Raw genomic sequence first — 23,788 nt, 5'->3', positions numbered from 1 at the left:
CTGTCATTTTATGAAAGCAATAAGCCATTTAAAGCTCTGATTTACAGCTTCTTTTATAGAGAGCTTTAAGTAAGCCTCTATGCAGCTCTAAAATCAAAGCTTATTGCTTGAAGATATCCAATTTGAAGAAAGAAAACTCTTGAGGTGACTATTCAATATCCCATGTAGTGTTTTAGTATTGTCAAGTAATTTTGGATTGTCAGGTAATGACTTAAATCACCAGCTACACTTTCAAAATTACCATCATTTGATTCGATTTTGTGGTAATTATTATTTTGTGAGAGTGGTTGTCAAATTTTTTAATGGCATGTCTGGTTTTTGAATGAAAAGTGTTGATGAATAAATAATTAATATAAATATATATAAAAATAACCATCAAAAGCTGTGTTTTGCCTCTGTGTTCAGTGGGTACCTACACGAGCCAAGATATTTTCTGAACAATTCAAGACACAGCTGTGAAACTAAAACAAGAAGGAGCAGTGGCGCTTCAGGACAAAACTACGACATGTGACCCTTTCGAGGAAAACCGTTTCAAGGCACAGAGGATCTCCTTGTCCTTTGCCAAGTTTTGGCAAAAGAAAATGAAAATGAATAAACTGTCATGTAATTATATAATCTTCTATGACATCTGCTTTGTTATGAATCCCTGGTAATAAAGCTGTCATGTTATTTGCAAATGACATACATATTCATCTACTGCTGTCGAAGGTCATTTATAAAACAGGCAATCCTACAGATTTGAACACACACACACACACACACACACACACACACACACACACACACACAGCAGAACTCGGTCACTAAGCACTACGTTTAAGGCTGTGTGATATCCCTTGTATATCTGACATAGCTAATGTGTCATGCATTTAACACTGTGTTTAAAATGTTTTTAAAAAATTCATGACCATAGGAAATATAAGGTGCATTAGATGTGAAATATTACAATGTCAGGGAGTGCCTCTCTCCTTCTGTCACTTTCAGCAGGTATTTCTACCTCCGGAGCTGCAGAGACTCTATCTATGGTTGTGGGCCACCTGCTGCCCCTGTGTTCCTGCTTGAAAACTGCTACTACAGTTGTTGCTATTGGCTCTGTTACTATTATTGTCATTATAATTCCTAGGACTGTCATTCCTATTATTTTTAACTGATTAATATTAATATTACCACTAGCATTACATTATTACTATTTTAAAATTCTAGGTGGTATTTGTATTGTGCTTCCCTCTCCCCCAACCCCTTCTCTCTCTCTCTCTCTCTCTCTCTCTCTCTCTCAAAACGTAACATGGTAGTGGCGGATGGCGCCCACCATTGAGTCTGGTTCTGCTCGAGGTTTCTGCCTCTTAAAAGGAAGTTTTTCCTTGCCACTGTCGCCAAGTGCTTGCTTGTGGTGGGATTTCTTGGGTCTCTGTAAATAATATTATAGAGTACGGGCTAGAATTGGCGCTATGTAAATAAATAAATTAAATTGAAATTGCAACATGCATCAAAATCCTGGCATTTTTCTGTGGTGAAATTATTACTCTGCTCTACACCAAAAAGTAATCAGTGACTTGAATTCCTTCATTCCTTGATTTATTACTTTAAAAATAACTGCTTGGAACCACATCAATACCCTTCAAAGTCAAAGTCTAACAATATTTATATGATTAATATTGTATTTTTACCACTTTAATGTGCTGGCATATGTTTTGGACCCTTTGTAACACAACAAAGACAGTCATATAGATATTTACTCTTCAGCTCTGACACTTGTTGAAAAGACAAAAAAAAGATCTGTCACAACCTTGAAGATCCACCAAGATACGTAAGAGGTTCACTGAAAAGGGACATTTTTATTACATTTAGCACGCAAGTTGAGGAAACATCAATAGTAAAACTTATGAAGGCCATGAAATACTTTGTTTTGAAACTTTCTTTTAAATTTCCTTTGATTTGAATTTAAAGAATACTGCCAGAAATAAAGATCTGAGAAAAAGACGTTAATGTGAGTCAAGATGTCCCCATTATAAATGTGACTGCTCTACAGTACATACACACATCTGTGTTACTGCCTCATAGGGTGATCAAACGTAATATGATAAAAGTTTTAAAAGACTTCAGAAATAAAGAGGAGGAAGCAGAAGAATTGTTTTCACTCTCAAATGTGCCAAGAACAATGTAAATGCTAAAGTATGTAAAGAGAAGCACTATTATAATGGAGAAAACAAAAAAGTAAACACTATTGGTAACAGTTAGGGGTTCATTGCTTTGTTCTATGGGTAACAAATTGTATTCTTATTTATCATAAAACAAATTCATTACTCATTCATTAATATAAAAGCACAGCCAAACTATAACTTTCACAATATCTTGCTTCATTCTAACAAAAGGATCTTTAACCAAACTATAATATCCCGTATCTGGCTTAGTGATCGTCTGTCAAGTTCATTTTTCATTAAAAACTATTTAAGAAATACTGTTGAGGGCACATTTCTGCATGTGCCACATTGCATCATAATGCATATGCTGCATTTTGTCATTGTATGCACATGTGGCAGTGTGTGCATGTATATAGAAATGCATGTGAATGCATACTTTTATTTGATGTGATGCGAAGCGTAAATTTTGGCTGCTTGATATCTCTTCCAGATTTAATTTGTGTAAATAGTGTTTAGCAGCGCCTTGGGCCCTGAGCAAGACAATCAAACAGACTGATGAAGGCAGGCCAAAGCATCCACTGTCAATACACAGTTGTTATTTTCTCCATTGTTGGACAGCTCCATTCAGGCAATAATTACAGTCATTACAAAAGACATGAACACTTGGGTTTCTTTCAGAGCTGCGTGGATGAGGAGGGAGTGGGAGTGGAATGAAGTGTGATGTTTTGTATGTGTGACTGCATTTTTGTATCTGTATATGTGTGTATCTTTGTTTGTGTGGGTGGGTAAGTGGGTCGGTGTGAATGAAAATTAGCTGTGTTTTCATGTTTACATGTTTAATTGCCTGCATTTGGAGAAATATTAATTTTTCTGTTTTGTTTTTTCAGCTTGCATATTGAGCTTTTAGGATTGTGTTTCAAGTGTGTTTGTATATGTGAGCACATCATGCTGGTGTATGTTCCTTTGTATTTGTGTGTGAATGAGCATTTTCACAATGTGGCATCCCTTTTCAATGAGGTTGCAGTGGCAGCTATTGAGCGACTCTACTGAAATTAATTTCATAAAGAAACAAATTGTAAATGCCCTCCCCTGCATGTACTGGTAAATTGATTCTGAGGGTAATATAAGGTGTTGTGTGTATGTGTGTGTATGTGTGCTGAGCAGGATTTGAAGAAAGAGAAAAACACGTTGTGTATCTGTGGGTTTGGATGTGAGTGCATCTGCATGTGTCACTGCCACTGTTTTAGAGTGCCGCTAGCCTATTAAAGGGTTTATTAGAGAGTTCCAAAGGGGCTTCCCTCCAAAATTGGTTTTGAGAGACAAACTGGTGACTTTGGAACTAATTGAACTTTACTGCTACTATAGATACAACTCAATAGAAGGCACAGCTTAGAGATGGAGATTGCGGCAAGCTTTATTATGCAGAACATCAGTGTGGAACTGGTTAGTTAATACACTATTTCTTGAAAGCGGATGCAGGAAAATGCAAAAGCGACAGAGCTGTTTTGACTGCAACTCATAAGAAGGTATACACTTGGTTCCTTACACACACCTTTTTATGGTTTTTATCATCCAAGTTACAATCATTCCCTTCTCTACAACACTGATCTTAATCAAATACTCACACAACACTGAAAACACACATGCACACACACACCTCGGCTTTGATCTTGTTGTCTCCGAAGCAGAGATGCTGTAGGTAGGCTGCCGCATTGGACTGCACCGATGGGAACTGGTGCTGTAACATCTGGATCACCTCTGGCAGCTCCGGATCTCTCCACCCAAACTCTCTGCAGAGAGATATAAAGACAGAGACACTTTGATTCCTGTAGCACTTTAACAAAGCATCTTGCCAAAACACAGGAGATTACCTGAAAGTAGTCCAATAAAATCACAGACTCTCTTCCGAACATACCCAGAGCTACACAGATTCACACATTCACTTACATAGTTACATAGCATACACAGAGAAAGACTGACAGATAAAAAGGTATGAATGAGAGAGAGATTTAAATGTCAAAATCCCCTTTGTTCTGTTTTCAACCAAACAGCTCTCTACTTCTGGGAGGAGCTTTACAAGTTAAGCAACACAGTGGGACAGAAACAATGCAAATCACTCACTGAATGCCCAATTTGCCGAAAACATTGTCATTTCCACCCATTACAGGCGCAGGTGGCATCCGAGAACACTTTTACAAACAAATGGGGAAAAATCTGGCTCAAGCAATATTTGCAAATAACTGAAAGAACAACACAGTGATTCTTTGAACGTCTTTCAACTCTCTATGGCCAGATGATTCAACATTGAGGGCTCATAAAAGCTTTACAACTGTGCTTTTAAGTATGAGTAAAAACACATAACAGTATTGTCTGTTTGACTGGCATGTGATTTTATGTGAAATGCAAAGTGCAGTGCAAAACAGTACAACCACAAATTGACACAAGCTCAGAAATAGTTTTGAGTAAGCTTAGAAAAGGGGTAAAAAAAGTTTGAAGAATTGCACAGCACAGCATTACTACTGCCTGTATGCTGTCTGCAGTGTGAGTGGTGTGAGTTATGTTCTATATTTTCTACCATTAGGAGTTTACACTCCTATAAGCACACTGGACAAAGTGAAATAAATGTTTTGTCCCTTGGTAATACCCCAGAAATGGTCTCCTTTATTGTATTATCCCCTGCTGATAATTGTTTTGCTACGGTCCCCCAAATGAGGAAATTATGAGTGTGCGAGAAAGTGTGGGCAACTGTGTGTGCACACGCGTGCACAAGTCTCCACAATCTACTGTAATATTTTCTCCAATAACCACTCTGTAAACTGTTTCTCTGTTACTTCCTCTCTCTCTCTCTCTCTCTCTCTCTCTCTCTCTCTCTCTCTCTCTCTCAATGCTTTCAGAAAACTGTCAACTCTCAATGAGATCTGAAGAAAACCTATGTTGAAATTTTGCGGCTCCCATCGATTGTGGTGTTTGAGGATTGATTTAGTTGTTCCTGCCTTCATGCTCACTGTTCTGTGCCAAAATGCGGCTCACTGTAATCCCCATCAAGCTATCATGATTTATTTTGCCTCCTAGCTCAGCCTCCCCAAACATGAAAATGTGGTAAATATAGGACAATTGACCTGCCTGTAGAGTTAAAATTGATGGGGTAGAGGATTGTGTGTGTGCGTGTCTGAAGTTTTTGCAGCAGAAAATCAAGCCTCGACACCGCACTCTCATCTCTGTCGGATCAAGCGAATGTGTTCTATGAAACATCTGTGAAAAGCAGAGCATTCATGGGGAGTAAACATGGCTCTCGAAGATAAAGCAAGCTCCAGCGTGGACGGCTCTTTATCTGCCGAATGATAAGTGTTCATTCAGCCATAAAGCAGGACTGAAGGAGGGAGGTAGACGAGAGATAGAGAGAGGGAGGAAGAGGGAGGGATTCCCAAGGCATTTAGGGGATTTAGGAGGAGAGACCCTCAAACAACACTCTTTAAATCACACAGCCAGATACCATCAGGGCAGTTTGTTTGTTTATGTGTGTGAGTGTGTGGCAAGATTAAGATAGGATCATGATGTGTGTTTATATGGACACAATTGCCTCTGTGCCTGTTTGTCTGTGTGTGAGTTGGAGTCTGTCAGTGTGTGTGCATGCAAGCACTTGTGCATTTTTATTTCATATTCATATGTGTCTGTACCTCAGTGTATGTATGTACGTATGTGACGATGCGTTAATGTGCATGGCATGTGTGTGTGTGTGTGTGTGTGTGTGTGTGTGTGTGTGTGTGTGTCATCCATCCCCTGCAGCCTCCCAGCTCTGTCAGTGTAGTTAATAGAAAGCAGAGTGATCTGCTGATAAGATAAGCATCATGGCTCGCCATTAATTAAAAACCCCTGGTAGGGAGAGAGACAGAGTGAGAGGCAAAGAGGGAGACAGAGTGAAACAGAGAGGGAGAATGAGAATGAGGAAGGAGAAAAGGGAAAAACCAGAGCATTCGAAGGCAACTGTGGGTACAATGGGCAAGAGGATGCAGGTAGGAGATGGAAAAATAAAAAAACAACCCTAAGATGAGATGCCAGTCATGTCAACACAGGTGCTAATGAGAGCCACAGCCCTGGTAGACGCATCACTAGGTGACAAGCCAACGATGTGAAACAGCGGGATGCAAACAGAAAGGGATACAGCCCGCAAAAGGGAGAACTGATCAAAGAGGCAGTGCCAACAAAACTGCAGGGTTCACACTAAATACCCACACAGCTTTTGAGAAATCTGTAACACAATATGCTGGCACCTATGTGCCATATTCTTTAGGTTACTTATTTTATGCCTTATGTGGTAATAAATGCCACACAGAACAATTTGTTGACTTGCCTTTTTTAAACCTGAGCTACATGTTGTTGATACGACACACCGGTGGGTATGAGAATAAATTAGGTGCAACTGCTGCACAGAGCTCCGTGTTCCTGGTTAGATGGGTTACTTTGCCATTTCTTGAGGCATGCGGAGGTGTGATGCAGCGAAATACTTTCAATGGAAACACTAGGCATGGCAGGAGAGCAGTCTGACATACTGAGAATAACGGTAGGTGGCAAGGGGGTTCGTGGCGGAGGGAGGGTGGAGGCAGAGACAGAGTGATTTAACTGGGACATATGAAAAGACTGCTATGTGATGGTAGGGCTTTGATGCAGGCAGACACACACACACACACACAGGAGGGAGGCAAAATGTGATAGAAGAGTACAACACATGAAAATGAAAGGATTATCAAAGGATTTCTTTCTTTTCATAAAAGTTATCTTCATATCTCTCTCTTTTCATGTCCAGGTCTCACGAGACAGCTGAAATCCCAACATGACCACTGATAAACAGTAAACACACATGGATACATGTATGTACACAAACACAGTGCGAAAACAAAGCTCATCTAATCTGAAAAACCAGTGATTGGATACATACACACACACACACACACACACACACACACACACACACACGCACATTCACACACAATAGCGATGCTCTGTGTTTAACAATGCTGATTTTCACACGGATTGGTTGATTGTTGCTGTGAATAATTCCAGGTCCCCTGCCTGGTAGAGGAATGCTGAAGGTGGAGGGAGAGACATGAGTGACAGCAATACATCTTCCCTCTGTTGCATCAGTCATTGTCATGTTCCCTGTATCCCTGAACTCAAACAGATGAAATGGCAGAGGCAAAGTGTGGAAGGATGAATTATGTAATGGAGAATGTGATAAATAACGACAAAGCTAAAACAATGAGTGCCACTGGGTTATGAAATTCAGTGTCTCATGAAGAGTCAAACTGCATAGAAAGGCAGCTGAGTGGAATGGCCTTGGATATAGTCACTATGAATTAGCCTATACATTTATGTCTCTGTCCCCGAACATACAAGACATTACAGTACCATACACCACGGAAATGACCAAATGGGCAGCTGGGTAACATTGGTAATGAAACCATCCCTCAAGCAGAGAAGTGATTTTTGAGTTACAAAATGTCAAACCAATATCTGCATGACCACTGACATCTACTGGTGAAAAACAAGGTGCTGAACTGGTCATCTGCTATTGGTTGGTCTTTGATTTCAGTTGATGTTACTCTCACGCATTAAATAGCACCAAAGATCATCGCATACCACAGGGTCAGTAAAATATGTGCATTTCATATTTATTGTCAGGCTTTACACAAGTTTAGGTTTGGGGGTTTGTTACTCTTGAAGAAGCATCCATCCTGCTGAAGTGCTCTTAAACAACAGAAAAGTAATTTCGTAGCTGACCCGGACAGGGTTTCTGTTCAAATACTGAAATGCATTTGCCATGACACCAGCTACCACAGGTGTCGCAAAAATAAACCAGGACTGAAAACGCGATGGTGGTTTTAATGGGATCAATAATATATCACGTCAAATCACATTAATTCAAACAACAATCCTATTCAATAACAACATTTGCGCAGATAAAGATTTTTTATCTGATCTCATTCTCCATCTTCACAACCTCATATGGTGCATGATTGTACACACAATTTTGAAAACTCACAGGTACACTCTTTGGGTCTCCTAGCCAAAATCACATCCATCAGCAGGGCCCACAATGGATCTGGAGTGACAGCTCCACACAGGAAGCCTGTCCCGCTGGCCTTAATCTGATTGGACAAGGCCTGTCATGTCTGTTAACTGATTGGAGGGTCAGGAATGTACAGATTGGCAGTGTGCATACCAAAGCAGATGCTAATTAGGACCTGAACATCAATCTTCATCATTGTGTTGGGATGGGGGGCAGTGTAGGAGGGAGAGAGTAGGAGAATAGAAAGAAAAAATCAGGAAGAACAGCGGAAAGAGAGAAAATGCAATTTAGGTAATTTACTGCCTTGGTGATCAAATTTCTCCTGTTACTCTAGAGGAGCTGAATAAGTTTGACTTTGACAGAGGAGCAAATGGCGCACTTTTCAAATATTGGCTATTAAATCATTCTAGCAGTCCACACCTTTTTCCTCTCCCTCTCCTTCTCTTTCTATCTATCACGATGTACAAACTCTCTTTCCCTCTAATACATTTTTTTTACTATATCTTGCCTTTTCATTCTCACTGGTAGCACTCTTTTTATATATATATATATATTTTTTCCCCCTATGGATGTCAATAATCTAAGGGAATGGGAAGAGTGGCCTTTAGCAATGTTGTGTGTTCTGCACATGCACTTCTTTTCAGCTAAAAAAACCTCTGTGTGGAGATCTGTTGCAAGAACCGAACACAAATCCCAGCCACAGTAAAGGGGATCAATGAAAAGTGGGGGAAGAGAGAGGCTGATGCTCGTAATAGCTGGGTAGACAAACGGATAGATTGAAATGGGTGGTTGGAGCCTGGAATGAAACCCATCCAGAAATAAACAGTGGATAGAACACCTCATTTTCTGTCACCTTCCTCCTCCTTACCTACTGCTCCCCAGTTACTGATGGGCAAATGCAAATGACTCTGGTAATCATAGATCACCTCTCTCCATGCAAATAGAAAAGTGAGCTGGAAGTATTAATTCCACACTGAACGTAAATCATAAAGAGAAAGACAGAGAAGAAAAGTAGAGAAGAGATGAAAATGAGAGGCCATGAATGAGAGCAACAGAATGTGTTGCAGGGAGCGCAAAGGAGAGAAACGATGAATGGAATGGACGGAGGAAAAGCAGTCTCCTCATCACTTCAGTATGAGACTTTTTCCTTCTTCTTTACCTCCTTTTGTCTGCACATACAACCATCCCTGTTTGTCAATCACTCTCTCTGTCTCTCTCTTTCCACCGTAAGTCCGTGCAGCAACCACACAGCCGAAGAGAAAAATCAATACGCTTTCTCTATGGCATCTTCCAGCTGGGAATAGGAGGCTCAGGAGGCTGAATGAGAGCGAACAAAGGACAGAGTGAGAAGAATGAGAGGTCTTGAATGAGACTGACTAACATAAATGGGATAGAGAGAGATGACGGTGGGAAAAGAGCTGGTGATGAAATGTAGCGTATGTCACTATCAAGCTCAAACAGAACTTGAGCAAGTCTAGCATTTTGATTTCACATTATTATTAAATTATTATGTTATGTACTATTATAGATTACATATATTATTTTATTATTATCATTATAGTTTATTGTGATACACAGTGCATGCTTGTACATTTTATGTAAAAGTTAAAATACTTAGTGTAGGCATTAATCAATGTGAGGACTAAGTAAGGTTGCAATTATTAATGAAAAGCTATTCAAGCTGATTGGCAAAATAATTATAGTTCTTCACTGAGTATCAAAAAATAGCCCAAAATGTCTTTGATGGGATAAAAAATCTGTCTTTATCTGCTTTCGAGTTCTTAAACCAGTAAAACCTTTTACTTAGTTGTGTGATTTTTAAGTAGGAAAGTGTACTTCATCTACAATTTTTACAAATCCTGAGTTAGTAGGAGGAGTGATTATGCAGAAAGTGTCAAATACAAAGGAAAATTCACATACAGTAGGATATGATGCTTTTTATCTTTGAGTGTTCCTCTGGATTTGCTCTGTTCTTTCATTGTATCACTGGCCATTGAACTGCTCTACTTCCCAAATACGTCACCAATTTACAGCAGTTTATGAATGCTGGCTTTTTCTACTCTTTGCCCTTTTGATAATTTGCTCTAGATAAGTGTGTCTACTTGAAAATTAAAAAGTAGAAAATGTCATTTAAGAGAGAGAGAGAGCGAGAGAGAGAGAGAGAGTGTGTGTGTGTGTGAGTGTGTGTGAGTGTGTGTGTGTGTGTGAGGCTAGCACGGGTGGGGCTGGTGAAGGGGAACATTAGTGTGCAGTGCCATGGAGCGATTTGCCAGGGTAAGGAAAACACAAACGCCGGCACTAGTCCTTGCAATTAGCTGAACACACAGAATCGGAGGCCTAATCGAATAGGGCATTAAGCTGACAGACAGGTGTTCATTTATATACACACCCACGGAAGGGTGTGCACACATGCACATACACAGTGTATTGAATATATACACACACTGCAGTGTGTGTATGCGCAAAGGCGCACACACTCACATGCACATAAACATTCAACAAAGCACACACACATACATACCCACACAAGCGCACACCCTTGCATATTACATATGCATTGAAGACACACAAACATACACTCTCCTATCCACAAAGAGGCAAAAATACACACATATTCTCACAGCTATTATCCCACATTTGCTGATCAGTAATTTTCAGCCCGGTGGCACTATTCCCTACGTTACACAGTGCAATTACTGGATGTTTACACAGCCAAACAATAGGCCAGTGAAACATACACTCAGTCAAACATTCATTAGACGGGCCAATAGAAGCTGAGGTGACCTAGACCATTACAATGTATCACACACCACTCTCATTAAGATTGAGCTGTGTATTCTACTGTATCTAAAGCAAGAATAAGGCACAATTTGGTTCCCTCAGAACATCTATCCAATTGAAAAACAATTTGTCAGTGGTAAAAAATACAGTATAATACAAAGCAGTTTCAAGTGGACTTATATATAGCTCTTATCAAGCTGTGTCCAAAGTAGGTAGAAAACTATAGCATTACTGTGTATCACTACAAGGAAGTCTGTTCATTTTTTATACAGTTTAACACAGAAAAGATGTTGGCTGATTAGAATGGTTTTCATTACTCATAAAAAGTATTACTGTCAAGAATTTGTATTAAGAGTATTAATTCACCAATCCCAACAGGAAAATAGTTTTTTCTCCTGACCCCCTGAAAGGTCCGTACAGCACCAGTAAAGCTGATAAAAGATTAGGCGTGAGAAGTAAATTTTGTACCCCGATTTTAAGCTGAATAATACCAGCCCTCTTTTGATCTGGGTTGGTTTTTGCAGAGATTGATGAGACAGCTGACATCAGTGAACCACCATCAGTAGAATGCCCTGCAATGATGTCCGATAAGACTGAGAAGAACCAATCTAACTTCAGCAATGACACAACACCAGTGAACAAATTGACCAATCAAATACCCTTCCACTACACAGCCAATCATAGGGCAGGCAGAAGATTAGGCTGGTGGATGAACAAGAGCTTGCTCAAAAATTACTGCCCCATTGTCCCTTGATTTGCAAGCCGAGACGCAATCATGTCAACTGTGTGTCTGCTCTGGCCTCTGAATGGCAAACAAGAAAGGTGAGCTATTTTTACTGTGATGACGCTAATGAGGATGCTAGCCTATGCATGCATGTGTATGTGTGTGCGCATGTATTTGCATGACCAACGAATGCACCTTTATGCCTCATCCCTAATGAAGGTGCCACACACTGTCAGTTTGTGTGTCCATGTGCTTCACAAATTATCCTGCCATGTGAATATCACACTGATAAGGTCAAGCTGGGTATTAGCACCGTCTACAGCTGTGTGCGTGGTTTGTGTATACATGTGTATGTGTGTGAGTGTGTACACATGCGTGTAATGCATTCATCTACTGTCAGATTCACATTACAGAGCCAGACATTTACTATAGAGGTCAGAGACCTGCCCTGACATTAAACAAGAGAGATGACTTACCAGACAACATGTACACACCCAGAAACACATACACACAAACAAACACACTTTTTTTGCTCCCTCCGTCGGAACTGTTTTTCCCTATTTCTCACAAACACACACCTGTACACACTTGTGACTCTTTCAAACTGCCCACACACACTCACTTCACGTAAATTCACTTCAGCACTGAGGCACCCCACTTACAAAAACATTTTTGTCACACACCTTGTTTTTATTTCTATCCCTCTCCCCTTTCTGTTATTTCATTTTTCTTTCTTTTTGTCCTCTTTTCCCTTTCTCGCTCTTTCTGTTTGAGTACACTCTCTGCTGTGCCAAAGAGAGTGAGTATATGGGACGTTAAAGCAGAACTGAAACACCAGAGAGAAGGAGTAGTGGAGGCTAAGGTGACAAGCTGCACAGCTCTAAATAAAAGCATGGGTGGATAAAAGATGAGGTGGAGACAAAAAGCTGTAGAGAGGGAGACTGACATTTCCAGTGTGTAATGGGCATATACTGTAAACACACACGCACACACACACACACACACACACACACACACACACACACAGCAGATGTCAACTTTCTGAACTATCTATGATTGCTCTAATCTTGCCATTACCAAGACCGTTTTTACACACGTGTGTGTGTGTGTGTGTGTGTGTGTGTGTGCGCATGAGTGAGTGAGTGAGTGAGTGAGTGAGTGAGTGAGTGAGAGAGAGAGAGAGAGAGAGAGAGAGAGAGAGAGAGAGAGAGAGAGAGGACAGATGGAGGTCTGGCCTCAGCTCAGATTACAGTTGACCATAGATGCAGCTTGGCAAATTCATCTTCAGCATCATTTCTAGCTGCTCTAGACACATACACAAATACCACAAACACTGTTAGACAGGTGAGGCTGAGACAGAGATGCACTTCCTCCTACAATGTACAACATTCAGTGAAATAAGAAACATTTACTTTTAACAAGTTCAATTCTGTAATCTCAGATTTCAAAGAGCTAAATGAGCTCTCAAAATTAAAAATATTCCTAGGAGTATGACCTAAACACACACACTCATAAAAAAAAAGTTGCAATCTTTATGTAGTTTACTTGTATTTGTATTTTTAACTGCAAGTCAATATTATTACTATATTATCTTACTTATCTGTATATATTCTAACAGCAAATTTTTTCAGTTTATGTTTTTATTTCACACATACTTTGTTAACACGTTAACATCTGTTTCCCATGCCAATAAAGCCCAACTGAATTGAATTGTTATTCCATATAAAACTTTCACCGTCAGGTTCCACTTGGAATTTAGTCACAGTTGCTAGGCCATGTTGAAACTCTACTGCTGCCTACCTGCCTTATGTCTGAATGTTTGTTAGTGCAAGGTCAGTCTATTTTTATGGGCGTGTTGAAGGGGCCGCATGGAGATCGGACACTACAGAAGATGGTACCAGATTTGTAATCACCATTAAGTGTTTGACAGTGTATTTGTCTGTGACTGTGAGTGGATCATGAGACAATTGGCCACATACATGGCCATGAAATCAAGCTTCTCCAATACAAATCTAGCTCTTTTTACCAGGTTTCTCTAACCCAGTGGTTCTCAAACTTTTTTTGTCATGCAGAACTTTTGTCTCCCCTGGCAGTGAGAGTAATTGCACAAACACTGTTGACGCGTGCTTATGATGTATGCCTACAGGTGAGCACGCCCCAGGCTCGTGTTCAGAAATAGTTACAAAAATACAGAGAAATTGCTACAGTTCTAAGACAATAATCCATTATTTAGGTAAATGTAATAGCTACATAGCCTACTCCAAATATTTTACAAATACCAACCTGTCCGAGAGCCGTAACGTAACATCCATGTCTGCCCTCAGGCCATTCTCTTCTTTCACCACTCTCCAACGAGCAAAGCTACAACAACGGTTGCCCATCTGTCCTCGCTGCCAATCGCTTTCTCTTTTTTGACAGTAATCCTTCCTCTGAACGCTGAGTTCCTTTTTTATCTGGAGCATCAGATACGTAAGAAATTTAGGTTTTCTCGGACGCTTCTTAGGTTTTACTTCTAGTTGCTGTAGCCTACTCCGTCGGTACGGTTGCTCCACAACCATGTAGAGAGAGAGTTGCATCATCTCTGTTCAATTTCAGTTCAAGTGGCTTTATTGGCATGACTGCATACAATACAATGTTGCCAAAGCATATCAACACAAACTATACAATAATAAATATAAATAAATAAAATAAACAAACAATTCTCAATAATCAACATTCTCAATGGACCTTTTTTATTTTTACAGCAATGGCGGATTGCGGAGCTCTCTACATGGCTCTGGATTGCTTCTGCTCTGGCAAACAAATCATTACTGGTTGGCGCAAAACGCATCATTACCGGTGCGCCAGCGTGGGAATGTCGCCACAGTCACCAGATTTAAAAACTCTGGTATACTGCGACATACAGAGAGATTTACCTGGCGGTGATAGGGTTAATCAGCATTTCGTGAACTCGCTTGGCAAGGGCTTAAACAGAACTTCATTTATAAAAGTCCTGCACTCTAGCTTTAAATCATGTTCATTAAACTTAGTTCCCCTCCATATTTTTCCCCTGCCCCTGGCAGTGGCTCTCTGCCCCCGTTTGAGAACTACTGCTCTAACCCATGACACCTATAATGGAAATTGGATTTCTCATTAGCATGACGTTTAAGAAATCAGGTTACTACATAAAATAACCCAGTTGCTTAAGAGCAGGTAAAAACACTGGCTCACTCCCTTTGAAGGTGTCATTCTTTGAAGGGATTATTTGAAGGGAAATTATTTAATTTTTCATAAGGACTTCTGACCAAACCCTTTGGCTCTCTACCAAGAAAAGTTAACAACAGTAACTTCACATAGAGGCTCTGGTTTAGGTGCCCCCCTGTCCTCTGGACCTGTGGTCGGAGGGCCCACTCACTAATCTATCCATGTTAGAAATTTAAGTTTCTCCAAACCTGCATCTACTTTCAAAACAATTCCTCTAAAGAACAGGCAGCTGTGCAGCTCTTATATATCTAACCCAAAATGGCTCCATAATTCATTTTGATTTGCCTCTGCCTAGGCATTACAGGGTAATTTTGAATTTAGTTTACATTTCACCTTGAGGTGACTAAACTCTCCTTGGGCACTGTGTGAGTTTGGGTGTGGGCATATTAATATTTCAGTATTGCCTTGTGAGCAACGTGTTTGTGTGTGTAAAAGAGAGAGAGTGTAATGTGCGAGATGACGCAAGAGGGACGAAAAACTAATAAACCAGTGATTAGCTTATGCACCTGCTATTCTCATTAGTTCACACTGGGGCAATAATAGAGCAGAGAGAAGTGGTAGCAGTACTACTAGCAGAAGTAGTAGTAGTATTTGCTAAAAGCTGTGAAAGACAATACAAAGTACATGCTGATAATAATGCTATCTGTGGAGATGATGACATAAAAAGTAAGAAGATGGTAGTGAAAACAAAACATGATATAAAATGAATAATTAAAACAATGACGAACACAACTTGTTTATGACATTGATAATGCTGATTATGCTGCATCTGAGATTGATGGCAACAATGATTGAGATGTCTTACTGGCATTTGAGCAAAATGTTTTGACTACTACAGGACATCAGAGTGTATGAAAGCAGATGAAGATGGAACAGGAGAAGGTGGACGGCTCTGATGATGATAATAAGGGTTAGAATGATTTGACTGACACCGTGTGAATATAATATTAATGATGATTATATTGGTGGTAGGGAATGTACAATCTGACAAAAATAGCCAGCTGCATTTAAAGATTTTGATATTTCTCATGTGAGAATGTGCATCATACAGCTACACACCTGCTTAAGAACTGACACACGCACATAAATACAACCTTCAAAAGCGGATTAAGTGAGTCATCCACTTCAAATAAGATGGGGATGGAGAGAAGAGAGGAATAAGGAACAGAGCGGTTCACTAGAAACATCACATACTGGAGCTCCAACATGGCTGTGGTCATGCAATATGACAGAGGGGAGACTATATTCACATTGGGTCCACTAAACATAAAGTAAAGCAAAAGATTTCAAAGCAATATGTACCCAACTATAGAAACACTGCCTCCTTCCGTAGGGGAATCTAGGTGACAGCTATGATAGTTTATTTTCCACCTTTTTAATCAGTTTGATCTGAACAACCTTTCAATGACACAGATGACTGCATTCTCTCTAAAGTGGCATAATTTGGTAAGAAAACTTTTATTTTCCACATGTTCAACCATCCTTGCAAAATAATTGCTGGCATGAAAGTAAAACCCATGATGGAATAGGAGTGAAATTATAACCTAGCTAGCGTGATGCTTGTTTGACAGCTCTGTGGCAGCTATAAAACAATAAAGACTTGTAGCTGAAATTGCCCAAAATAATTTGCTTAATGTATTTTCACTCCTGAATGTGGTTTTTAAGATTTACTGTATATTTTGTCAAATATCCATGGTTAGGCTAATACTCTACTCTTATGTTGCATTTACACTCGGAGCATAGCAACTGAACAATTAGTACTCCTTTTCCTTAGAATGACAGAAATGGCATAAAATTTGCCCATAATATTGATCTATCCTGACTTAAAAATGAGGTCTACATTTCACAATATTCAGGCCTTGGCATTGACAAATGGCATTTAAAGACAGCAAAATCAGTGAAGTGATTCAGGAAAATACACAAAAGGTACAAAAGCACAAGGGGAAAAGCAAATGCAACCACGCATGAATGCACGTTACTTATTGCAGTATGTGCCAAAGCCTACAGAAACACACACATGGTGAGCAGAGCCTTAGGAATCTCGTCATACCCTGCGGCGAAAAAGGGGGGAAAAGACTGATTGAGAGGGAGAGAGCTAGAATGAGAAGGGGAAGGATTCAAAAAGAGGAGAAAAATAGACAGGCTGCTTTAATACACAAAGGACAGCTGGGGGGGGGGAGTATAGGAGAACTGTGTGTTTAGACTGAGAGCAAGGGAGAAAACACTTTGGGTGCTGGATGAATGCCTACACCTCCCAACCCATCATCACTGTCAAGTCTTCTCTACCTGCAGAAGTGTGATGGAGAGAGAGAGATGGAGCGATGGATGCATGATGGAGGAGTGTTTCTAAATTGAGTCAGCACCCCTAGGATGCATCAGTTATTCTGTCATGACTCAATGAAAAAATTGGACTGACTTTGCAAATCACAAGGGGAGGGTCTAATATCAAAACTGGAGAGTTTCCTTGGATGAAAATAAATAATGAAATGAATAATGAGACAGCCAAACACCTATTTTACATGGTAGATAGCAGTGTTTCACCACATAGTACATAACTATTGTGGGGCTTCTTGACAATGGCTACCATCAGCGCTGTGTCATCAAGGAATCTATTTTGTTCAGCTTTATTTAACCGAGGTGAATTCAGTGGACATGAATGCTTTCCCAGAGCGCCCTAATCCACACTCACACAGTCTGTTCTGGTAGCCACTGAGCAGCTCCAATGGAAGAGTTAAGGGGTTAAGGGCCTTGCTCAAGGGAATTACAGTGGTGGGTGGTAAGGAGGGAGGTTCAAGTGCTGCTGTTTCACTTCCCTATCCAGTAATGACTTTCAGTCACAAATCCCACAGTACTGCCCCAATCGGTTAAACTGTGTTCAATGTAATGCTCTTGTGATCTTGCAAGTTTGAATACAGCTTATGGAGTTTTTCTTACAATATGAGTTGTTCCTCTCCGTTCTACTACAATATTGACAGTAACACTGCTTTTTTTTACGGGCCTCACTGTGGCCTTACATGTGTCAAAATGTTATCTGAGAGGTCTTCTTTCTCAGCCAAGAAGCAAAGTGAAATCTCATGGAGGGCAGCAGTAACTTACAAGGAGGCAAAAATGTTAAAACTACAGTATGTGACTGATTAAAAAGTGAGCATACTGTGCTTAGACTTATGAAAAAATAGCATGCTTATTAAAATATTTCTTTCAAATCCTCTCCCGCCCAGTTAGCTGCTGCTGCTTTATCCTTTTGTAGTGTTCGGCAACCCACCTGTGAGTCTCCTTTAATTAGCATGCCAAATACAAATTTAGATTAAGAACAATATTGGTTTGAGTTTCTGTGGGCATATGTGTGTGTGAGTGGGCATGTAAGTGTTTTATTTCAGTTAGCGCACTTCCACAGGGATGCATTATGACATGGTTATAATATGCAGGTGCTTTTGTATCTCTGCAGCTGGCGGATACCGACCCGGCAGCATGGCTAAATGTGATCACCTATGACAAGAAACGATTGCAATGATAATTTCAAATGAGCACAACAACCACGACAAACTTGTGCCTTTCCTTACATCCTCTGGAATGAGTTTACCTTAAAAGTTACGTTCTTATTGAATAAACCTGGTTCTCTCTTTCTATGTATGCAATTGCTTTCTTAATCTTACCTCCTGTACTTCTGTTCTCCCAATTTCAGCTTTATTTTAGTTCTCTTGTCATTACTGAGTCCCACTGGGTCCAATAACAAGCACTTAATGCTTGATTTCCTGCAAGCAACTCAGCTGAAAGGTCAAGATCCCTCTCCTGCACATGAGCTATAGAACTCACTGACCTTAACATCTGCAGCCCCATGGAAGACTGAGCCTTACTCAGAGACAGCAGTGGCATGCAAGATGTACAACTGCTTGACATTAATGTCTGTGGTGGATGTTAGTAAAAGAGGTAATTAAAGACAAGATACATTTCTCTGAGTGTAAAGTCGATAGTGCTGAGTTCATGCAAGGCTGCACTGAAGTCCTAGGGAAAATAAAATCTTAGTAGCGCTGTCTCATGAGGGTAGTTATATTGATAGCACTGTGCTACATGTGTAACTGAATTCTGCAAGCATTCATGTTAGATGTAGTCTATACTCACGCTGAGCGGTACTTAGAGATCCATATAGAGAAAAACTCAACTGCAAGATGGACTCATCATAACATACAGATAAACATAGACACATATTTGGTCTGAAGCTAAAAATGTGATGAAAGAGCTGCTACAAAAGATATTTAAGCAAGATATTTAAGCAACAAGATTTTTATTTTAGATTAATTTCAATATATATCAAGATAAAGATGATCTGTCTAAGAATCTGTTACAATTCATATCTGTGCTTAGTTTCTACCAGTGTACCATTAAGTCAGTAGGTAAGGCTGCGCTGCTGTCAAGTATGTGCTAGAGAAGAGGCGAGGTGAAGTGAGGCGTGGGGAGGAGAGAAGATATACAGTAATTCTGCTGGTGTGACATTTTCCCATAATCCCTCCCAAATGCCGCCAGTGTCAGGAGACAGAGTGGCAGAGAGGTGGTGGGAGGAGAGGGATGGAAAGCATCTATTGCCATACTTTTGTTGAGTATGAAGCCGCTGAAAAATCATATATTAACCTTTTTTCTGAATAGGTGCATTTGCATGTGTGTGCACAAATGTTAGTGGCAGTAATTACCATAAAACACAATAATACAATGATTAGATCAAAAGAATATGACAGATTCATTACCGGCTGCACACATCAGACCACGTGCACATGCTCACACACACACACACACAATGAGAAAACGTCCTTCAACCACTGAAACAGTGAACATAACAATTAAGTACATTCTTTCTATTCTGATTTCTTGCTGCCTGACAGCCAAATATTATCTAATTGTAAGCTTTAGCCTTTTCTTATGTGTATGTGTGAATCTGATCTACAGTATGTGCCAGTTTATCTAAATGCTTAAATGTCAATGTGTGTATAAGTGTGTCTCTGTGTGACTGCCCAGTGGTCACCTAATTCACATTTATCTGTCTGTCTGTCTTTCTTTGGCCTATCCCTTTGTCTCCCAGGCCTCAGATTTAGGGTGAAGCGAACTGTAGCAGAGAAGAAGGCAGACACACAGCGTTGTTATCATCCCAAGGTCACACACACATACACACAAGCACAAACAGATAGGCCACCTCCGAAAAGGAAAATAACTACAATGGGCAATTTACCCAGAACAGGAAGGGATGATGGCCAGGGCACAGATGCGCGCACACACACACACACACAAACACACACACATACACACAGCTGTGCCTCAGGGCCAAGGTTCTGGCAATGCATCATTACCCTCCCTTGGAGGTAATTCCATATCCCAGCATGCATTTCTCATGTGGAGAGGAAATTACCCCTGGGCCGTGCTGAGAGCCAATAGAGTGTGTCCTCTCTCCTCTATCTGTCTCTCTCTCTTCCTTCCTTTCTCTTTCTTTAAATCCCTTGCTCACCCTGTGGGTCCTCTCACACCCTTACTGTCCTCCCTCCCTTGGTCTCTCTCCCCGATTCACCCAGTTACTAACCCATTCTTTTATCTTTATTTATCTTTCTCTCATTGCCACTTCATTTTTTCTCTCATTTTTCTATGTCTGATATAGAACACAGATTAATAACAAAGGACAAAAAAGGACTGACTGACTCTCTCCGTTTCTGTCCTTACCTCTCTTTGTCTTTCAGTCAGGCAGTTGTTCATGGTGAGTTCCCCTACTAAAAACCACAGTTATCCCCCCGAAGGCAGAGAACAGACTTAAAATAGACAAAATGTTTCCTCCCTAGTGTATTAACTCCCCTATCTGTTTCATTAACTAAAGATCCATAGCACCATAAAGAAAGAATTATATTCACTATTTACAAAGCAAGACACGGTCGCATTTCTAGAGTCACCATTGTGAAGAAGCTGCTAAGTTGTCATGTAAGCATTCTTTCTATAACCAGAAGGTATTTTAAAAAATGTCATGTAACATACTGAAGAAAAATGCTCATTTTCAAAAGAAATGCAGTGATCATGTTGTTGCCACAACAATGTGCAATCCTTGGGTCTGGTTAAACTATTTGAAATTCAACTGCATAAGGACAATTAAGCTTCATTTGTCTCTTTGTCTCTTAATTTGCGGCATATTTTGTAATAGTCCTGTGTAAGAATAGAAAACAGGCTAGGTTTTGTATTTTAAGTTCCATGTTTTATTATGTATTATTATTATGTATTATATTTAATGAATATATTTTACATTTATATATTAATTTATTTTTGCTAGAGGTTGCTAGAATGATTCTGCGTAGGCTGCTAGGGTGGACTATATGTATACAGTAGTCACAGAGTAACAAGTGGTGCAACAAACAGTAGTAGCAGTTGTATCAAAGTAGCAGCAATAGTCTGTCTCTCTCCAAACCCAATATATCTTTGTGTCTCTGTCCAAGGTGCTGAAGTGTTCCAAAACTCTCTCTCTATCTTGCTTTCTCTATTTTTTATCTAGGCTAACTGAATACTGACACAAACACAAACACACACACACACACACGTATCAAATAAAATGAAATGTATACCAATGGCTGCATTTCAATAATATATTACTTTTTTTTTACAAAATCTACATCTTTTATTCATTTCTCTCAAATTCCATCAATCAGAATATAATATAATTATATATACCAATATAAACCAGAATAAGCTAAGGCCAAATCATGCCAAACTATTTTAATGTTTTCATGTATTTAGTGCACTTAATGGGCCACACGCTAATTATTGTCTCTTATGCCTATTAGTGTAGGGCTGCCACTAACAACTGTTTTTCTATCGAATAATCTATCAACTATTTTACTGATTAATCAATTAATCTAAACGATTAATTTTCCTCTAAAAAATCGAATAGACCATTTACTTTGAGTTAATTTTATTTTGACAAACTGCATGTCATTGTATAATGCAGCACAAAGCCAAATGTAAACAAAGGTTTACATACTAAAGTGCAAAACTGTAGGTTTAAACTGGCAACTCCAACATGATAAAAATAAACGCACACACTGGCACCGTCAACCAAGGAAAAGTAAGCCCAGATTCTAACCTAAACATTTTCTCAAACACTTATTCAATGGAATAATAATAACAATGGCAGACGACTTTATGGCTTTATATTAAACAGCTATAAGGAAAAAAAATATCAAAAAACTTTCCTTACTAATGAATACACAACACTATGGTTTCAGAAATGCAACCCAATGACTTGACTATGTAGCCATCTGACATAGTTTCAAAATTAGGGAAAAGTGTTAGGAAGAACGCTAAAAGCAGTTCTTACTCAAGTCCTACACCTTTGTTGCAAAATAAGCTAGAAACTTTATTCAAACATTAATTGTCTTAATTCAAACCACTGTATATGTTGGGTCATTACCAAAAGCAAAAGCACAGGTGCTGTCAATGGGTTGCAGGTTTTGTTGTCTCATATGTTTAAGTGGTGACAAAATTGTGGAAGGAGTAATCCAGCAAAAAATATGTATGCAAGACAATGGCAGTGTGTGTTACCAAGCAAGCAGAACAGTTACTGCCCAGAAAGAACACTATTGAAAACTGAGAACACTGTATTACATTCAGAATGCTGGACTTGCCCAATTGCCACAGCTGTATACACAGCAGAGCAGCGAACTACTCAAATTTACTAAACTAAGTTTACTCAATTTACACAATAGAAAGGTCCATCGTATGGTAAACTGGGAACTGTTGTGTAGGGTCTTACTTTTACTTAAGTGAGTATGGGATCTCCTGACTGAATCTAATCCTATGGTCAAGACCTACCACACATGCACACACATAGGCTGCCAGTGCCTCAGTTTCCATCTAAAGCAGGTATCCTGTCTGTAGAGTCATAAATAAACCATATTCTGTACTGTATATCCAACACACAGAGCAATGCAGACAATGGTTGCAAGAAGGGAATACAAGCGCTCTGTTTCTCTCTCACACACATGCACATAAAAGAACATAGACACTAGTGCCCAACTGACAACAAGAGTAGCCACTGTATAATAATTCTCTCTTCTTAAGCACACACACACACACACACACACACAAACACACACTGTCTCCATCTCCCTGTCTTTGACACAGCATTGGACACAAAAAACACACACACACCACCCCATTGACAGACACACACCCACAAACACAAACAGGGTCACCGCTGATCATTGCAGGTTTTCTATAAATAGAGCGACATGTTCGGGCTGTGAGCCAACAAACGCTGTCAGTAAATAGCGAGCGGTGACAATGACATGCCACACCAGATCACATCATATCAAGGTACTGTAAATAGCAATTCCATGTCAGCAGCTCTATTGAATCAAATAAATAACAGGGGAACAGGGGGCATTTCTCTTACCTTCACAATGTATGTTTTCCATCTATTATTGCAGTGAGGTTTTTGTACTGGGTTTTTCAGTATGTATTTGGTAACAGTATCACCTAAACGCAAAATGTTAACTGGAAACAAGCTTCACTCAATCATAACAAAATAATTTTAACATCAAACATCACTGAACTAGAACCACTATTGGTGGGTGAATACATTTTGGATTTGTGGAGAAAATGTGAACAAAGAGGTTTGATTTAAATGAGGGGAGTTCGATTTATCTTATCTTCAAGTGATGTGTCTATGTTTCAGGCTGATTGAGTGTTTGATGAGATAAGTCAGGCACACCCACACAGTTGAAACAATACTGCAGTCTCATTTTTGATCGCAATGTTACTACTTCTTTTTTCGTCCTGTCACTCCTCATTTCTGCAACACTGTGAATTCTC

The 23,788-nt window shown here is 39.7% G+C and overlaps 1 protein-coding gene across 8 annotated transcripts in view; it reads right to left on the bottom strand.

Moving 5' to 3' along the window:
* The window catches only part of ctnnd2a (catenin (cadherin-associated protein), delta 2a), a 252,253-nt gene that overhangs the window by 74,328 nt on the left and 154,137 nt on the right, over nt 1-23,788 (bottom strand). For all 8 annotated transcript variants that reach the window (XR_006375784.1, XM_044176683.1, XM_044176687.1 and 5 more), the window contains one exon: nt 3,799-3,931. Coding sequence is in view for 7 of the 8 variants with exons in the window: in XM_044176683.1 (XP_044032618.1) it covers nt 3,799-3,931 (133 nt within the window). In the remaining variant the exon portion in view is untranslated. The remainder of the gene's footprint in view (nt 1-3,798; nt 3,932-23,788) is intronic.

This window comes from Siniperca chuatsi, linkage group LG19 (assembly GCF_020085105.1).
Source record: "Siniperca chuatsi isolate FFG_IHB_CAS linkage group LG19, ASM2008510v1, whole genome shotgun sequence".
Taxonomy (NCBI): domain Eukaryota; kingdom Metazoa; phylum Chordata; class Actinopteri; order Centrarchiformes; family Sinipercidae; genus Siniperca; species Siniperca chuatsi.
Note: the sequence above shows the minus strand (reverse complement) of the source record. Positions and strands in the feature narration are given on the sequence as shown.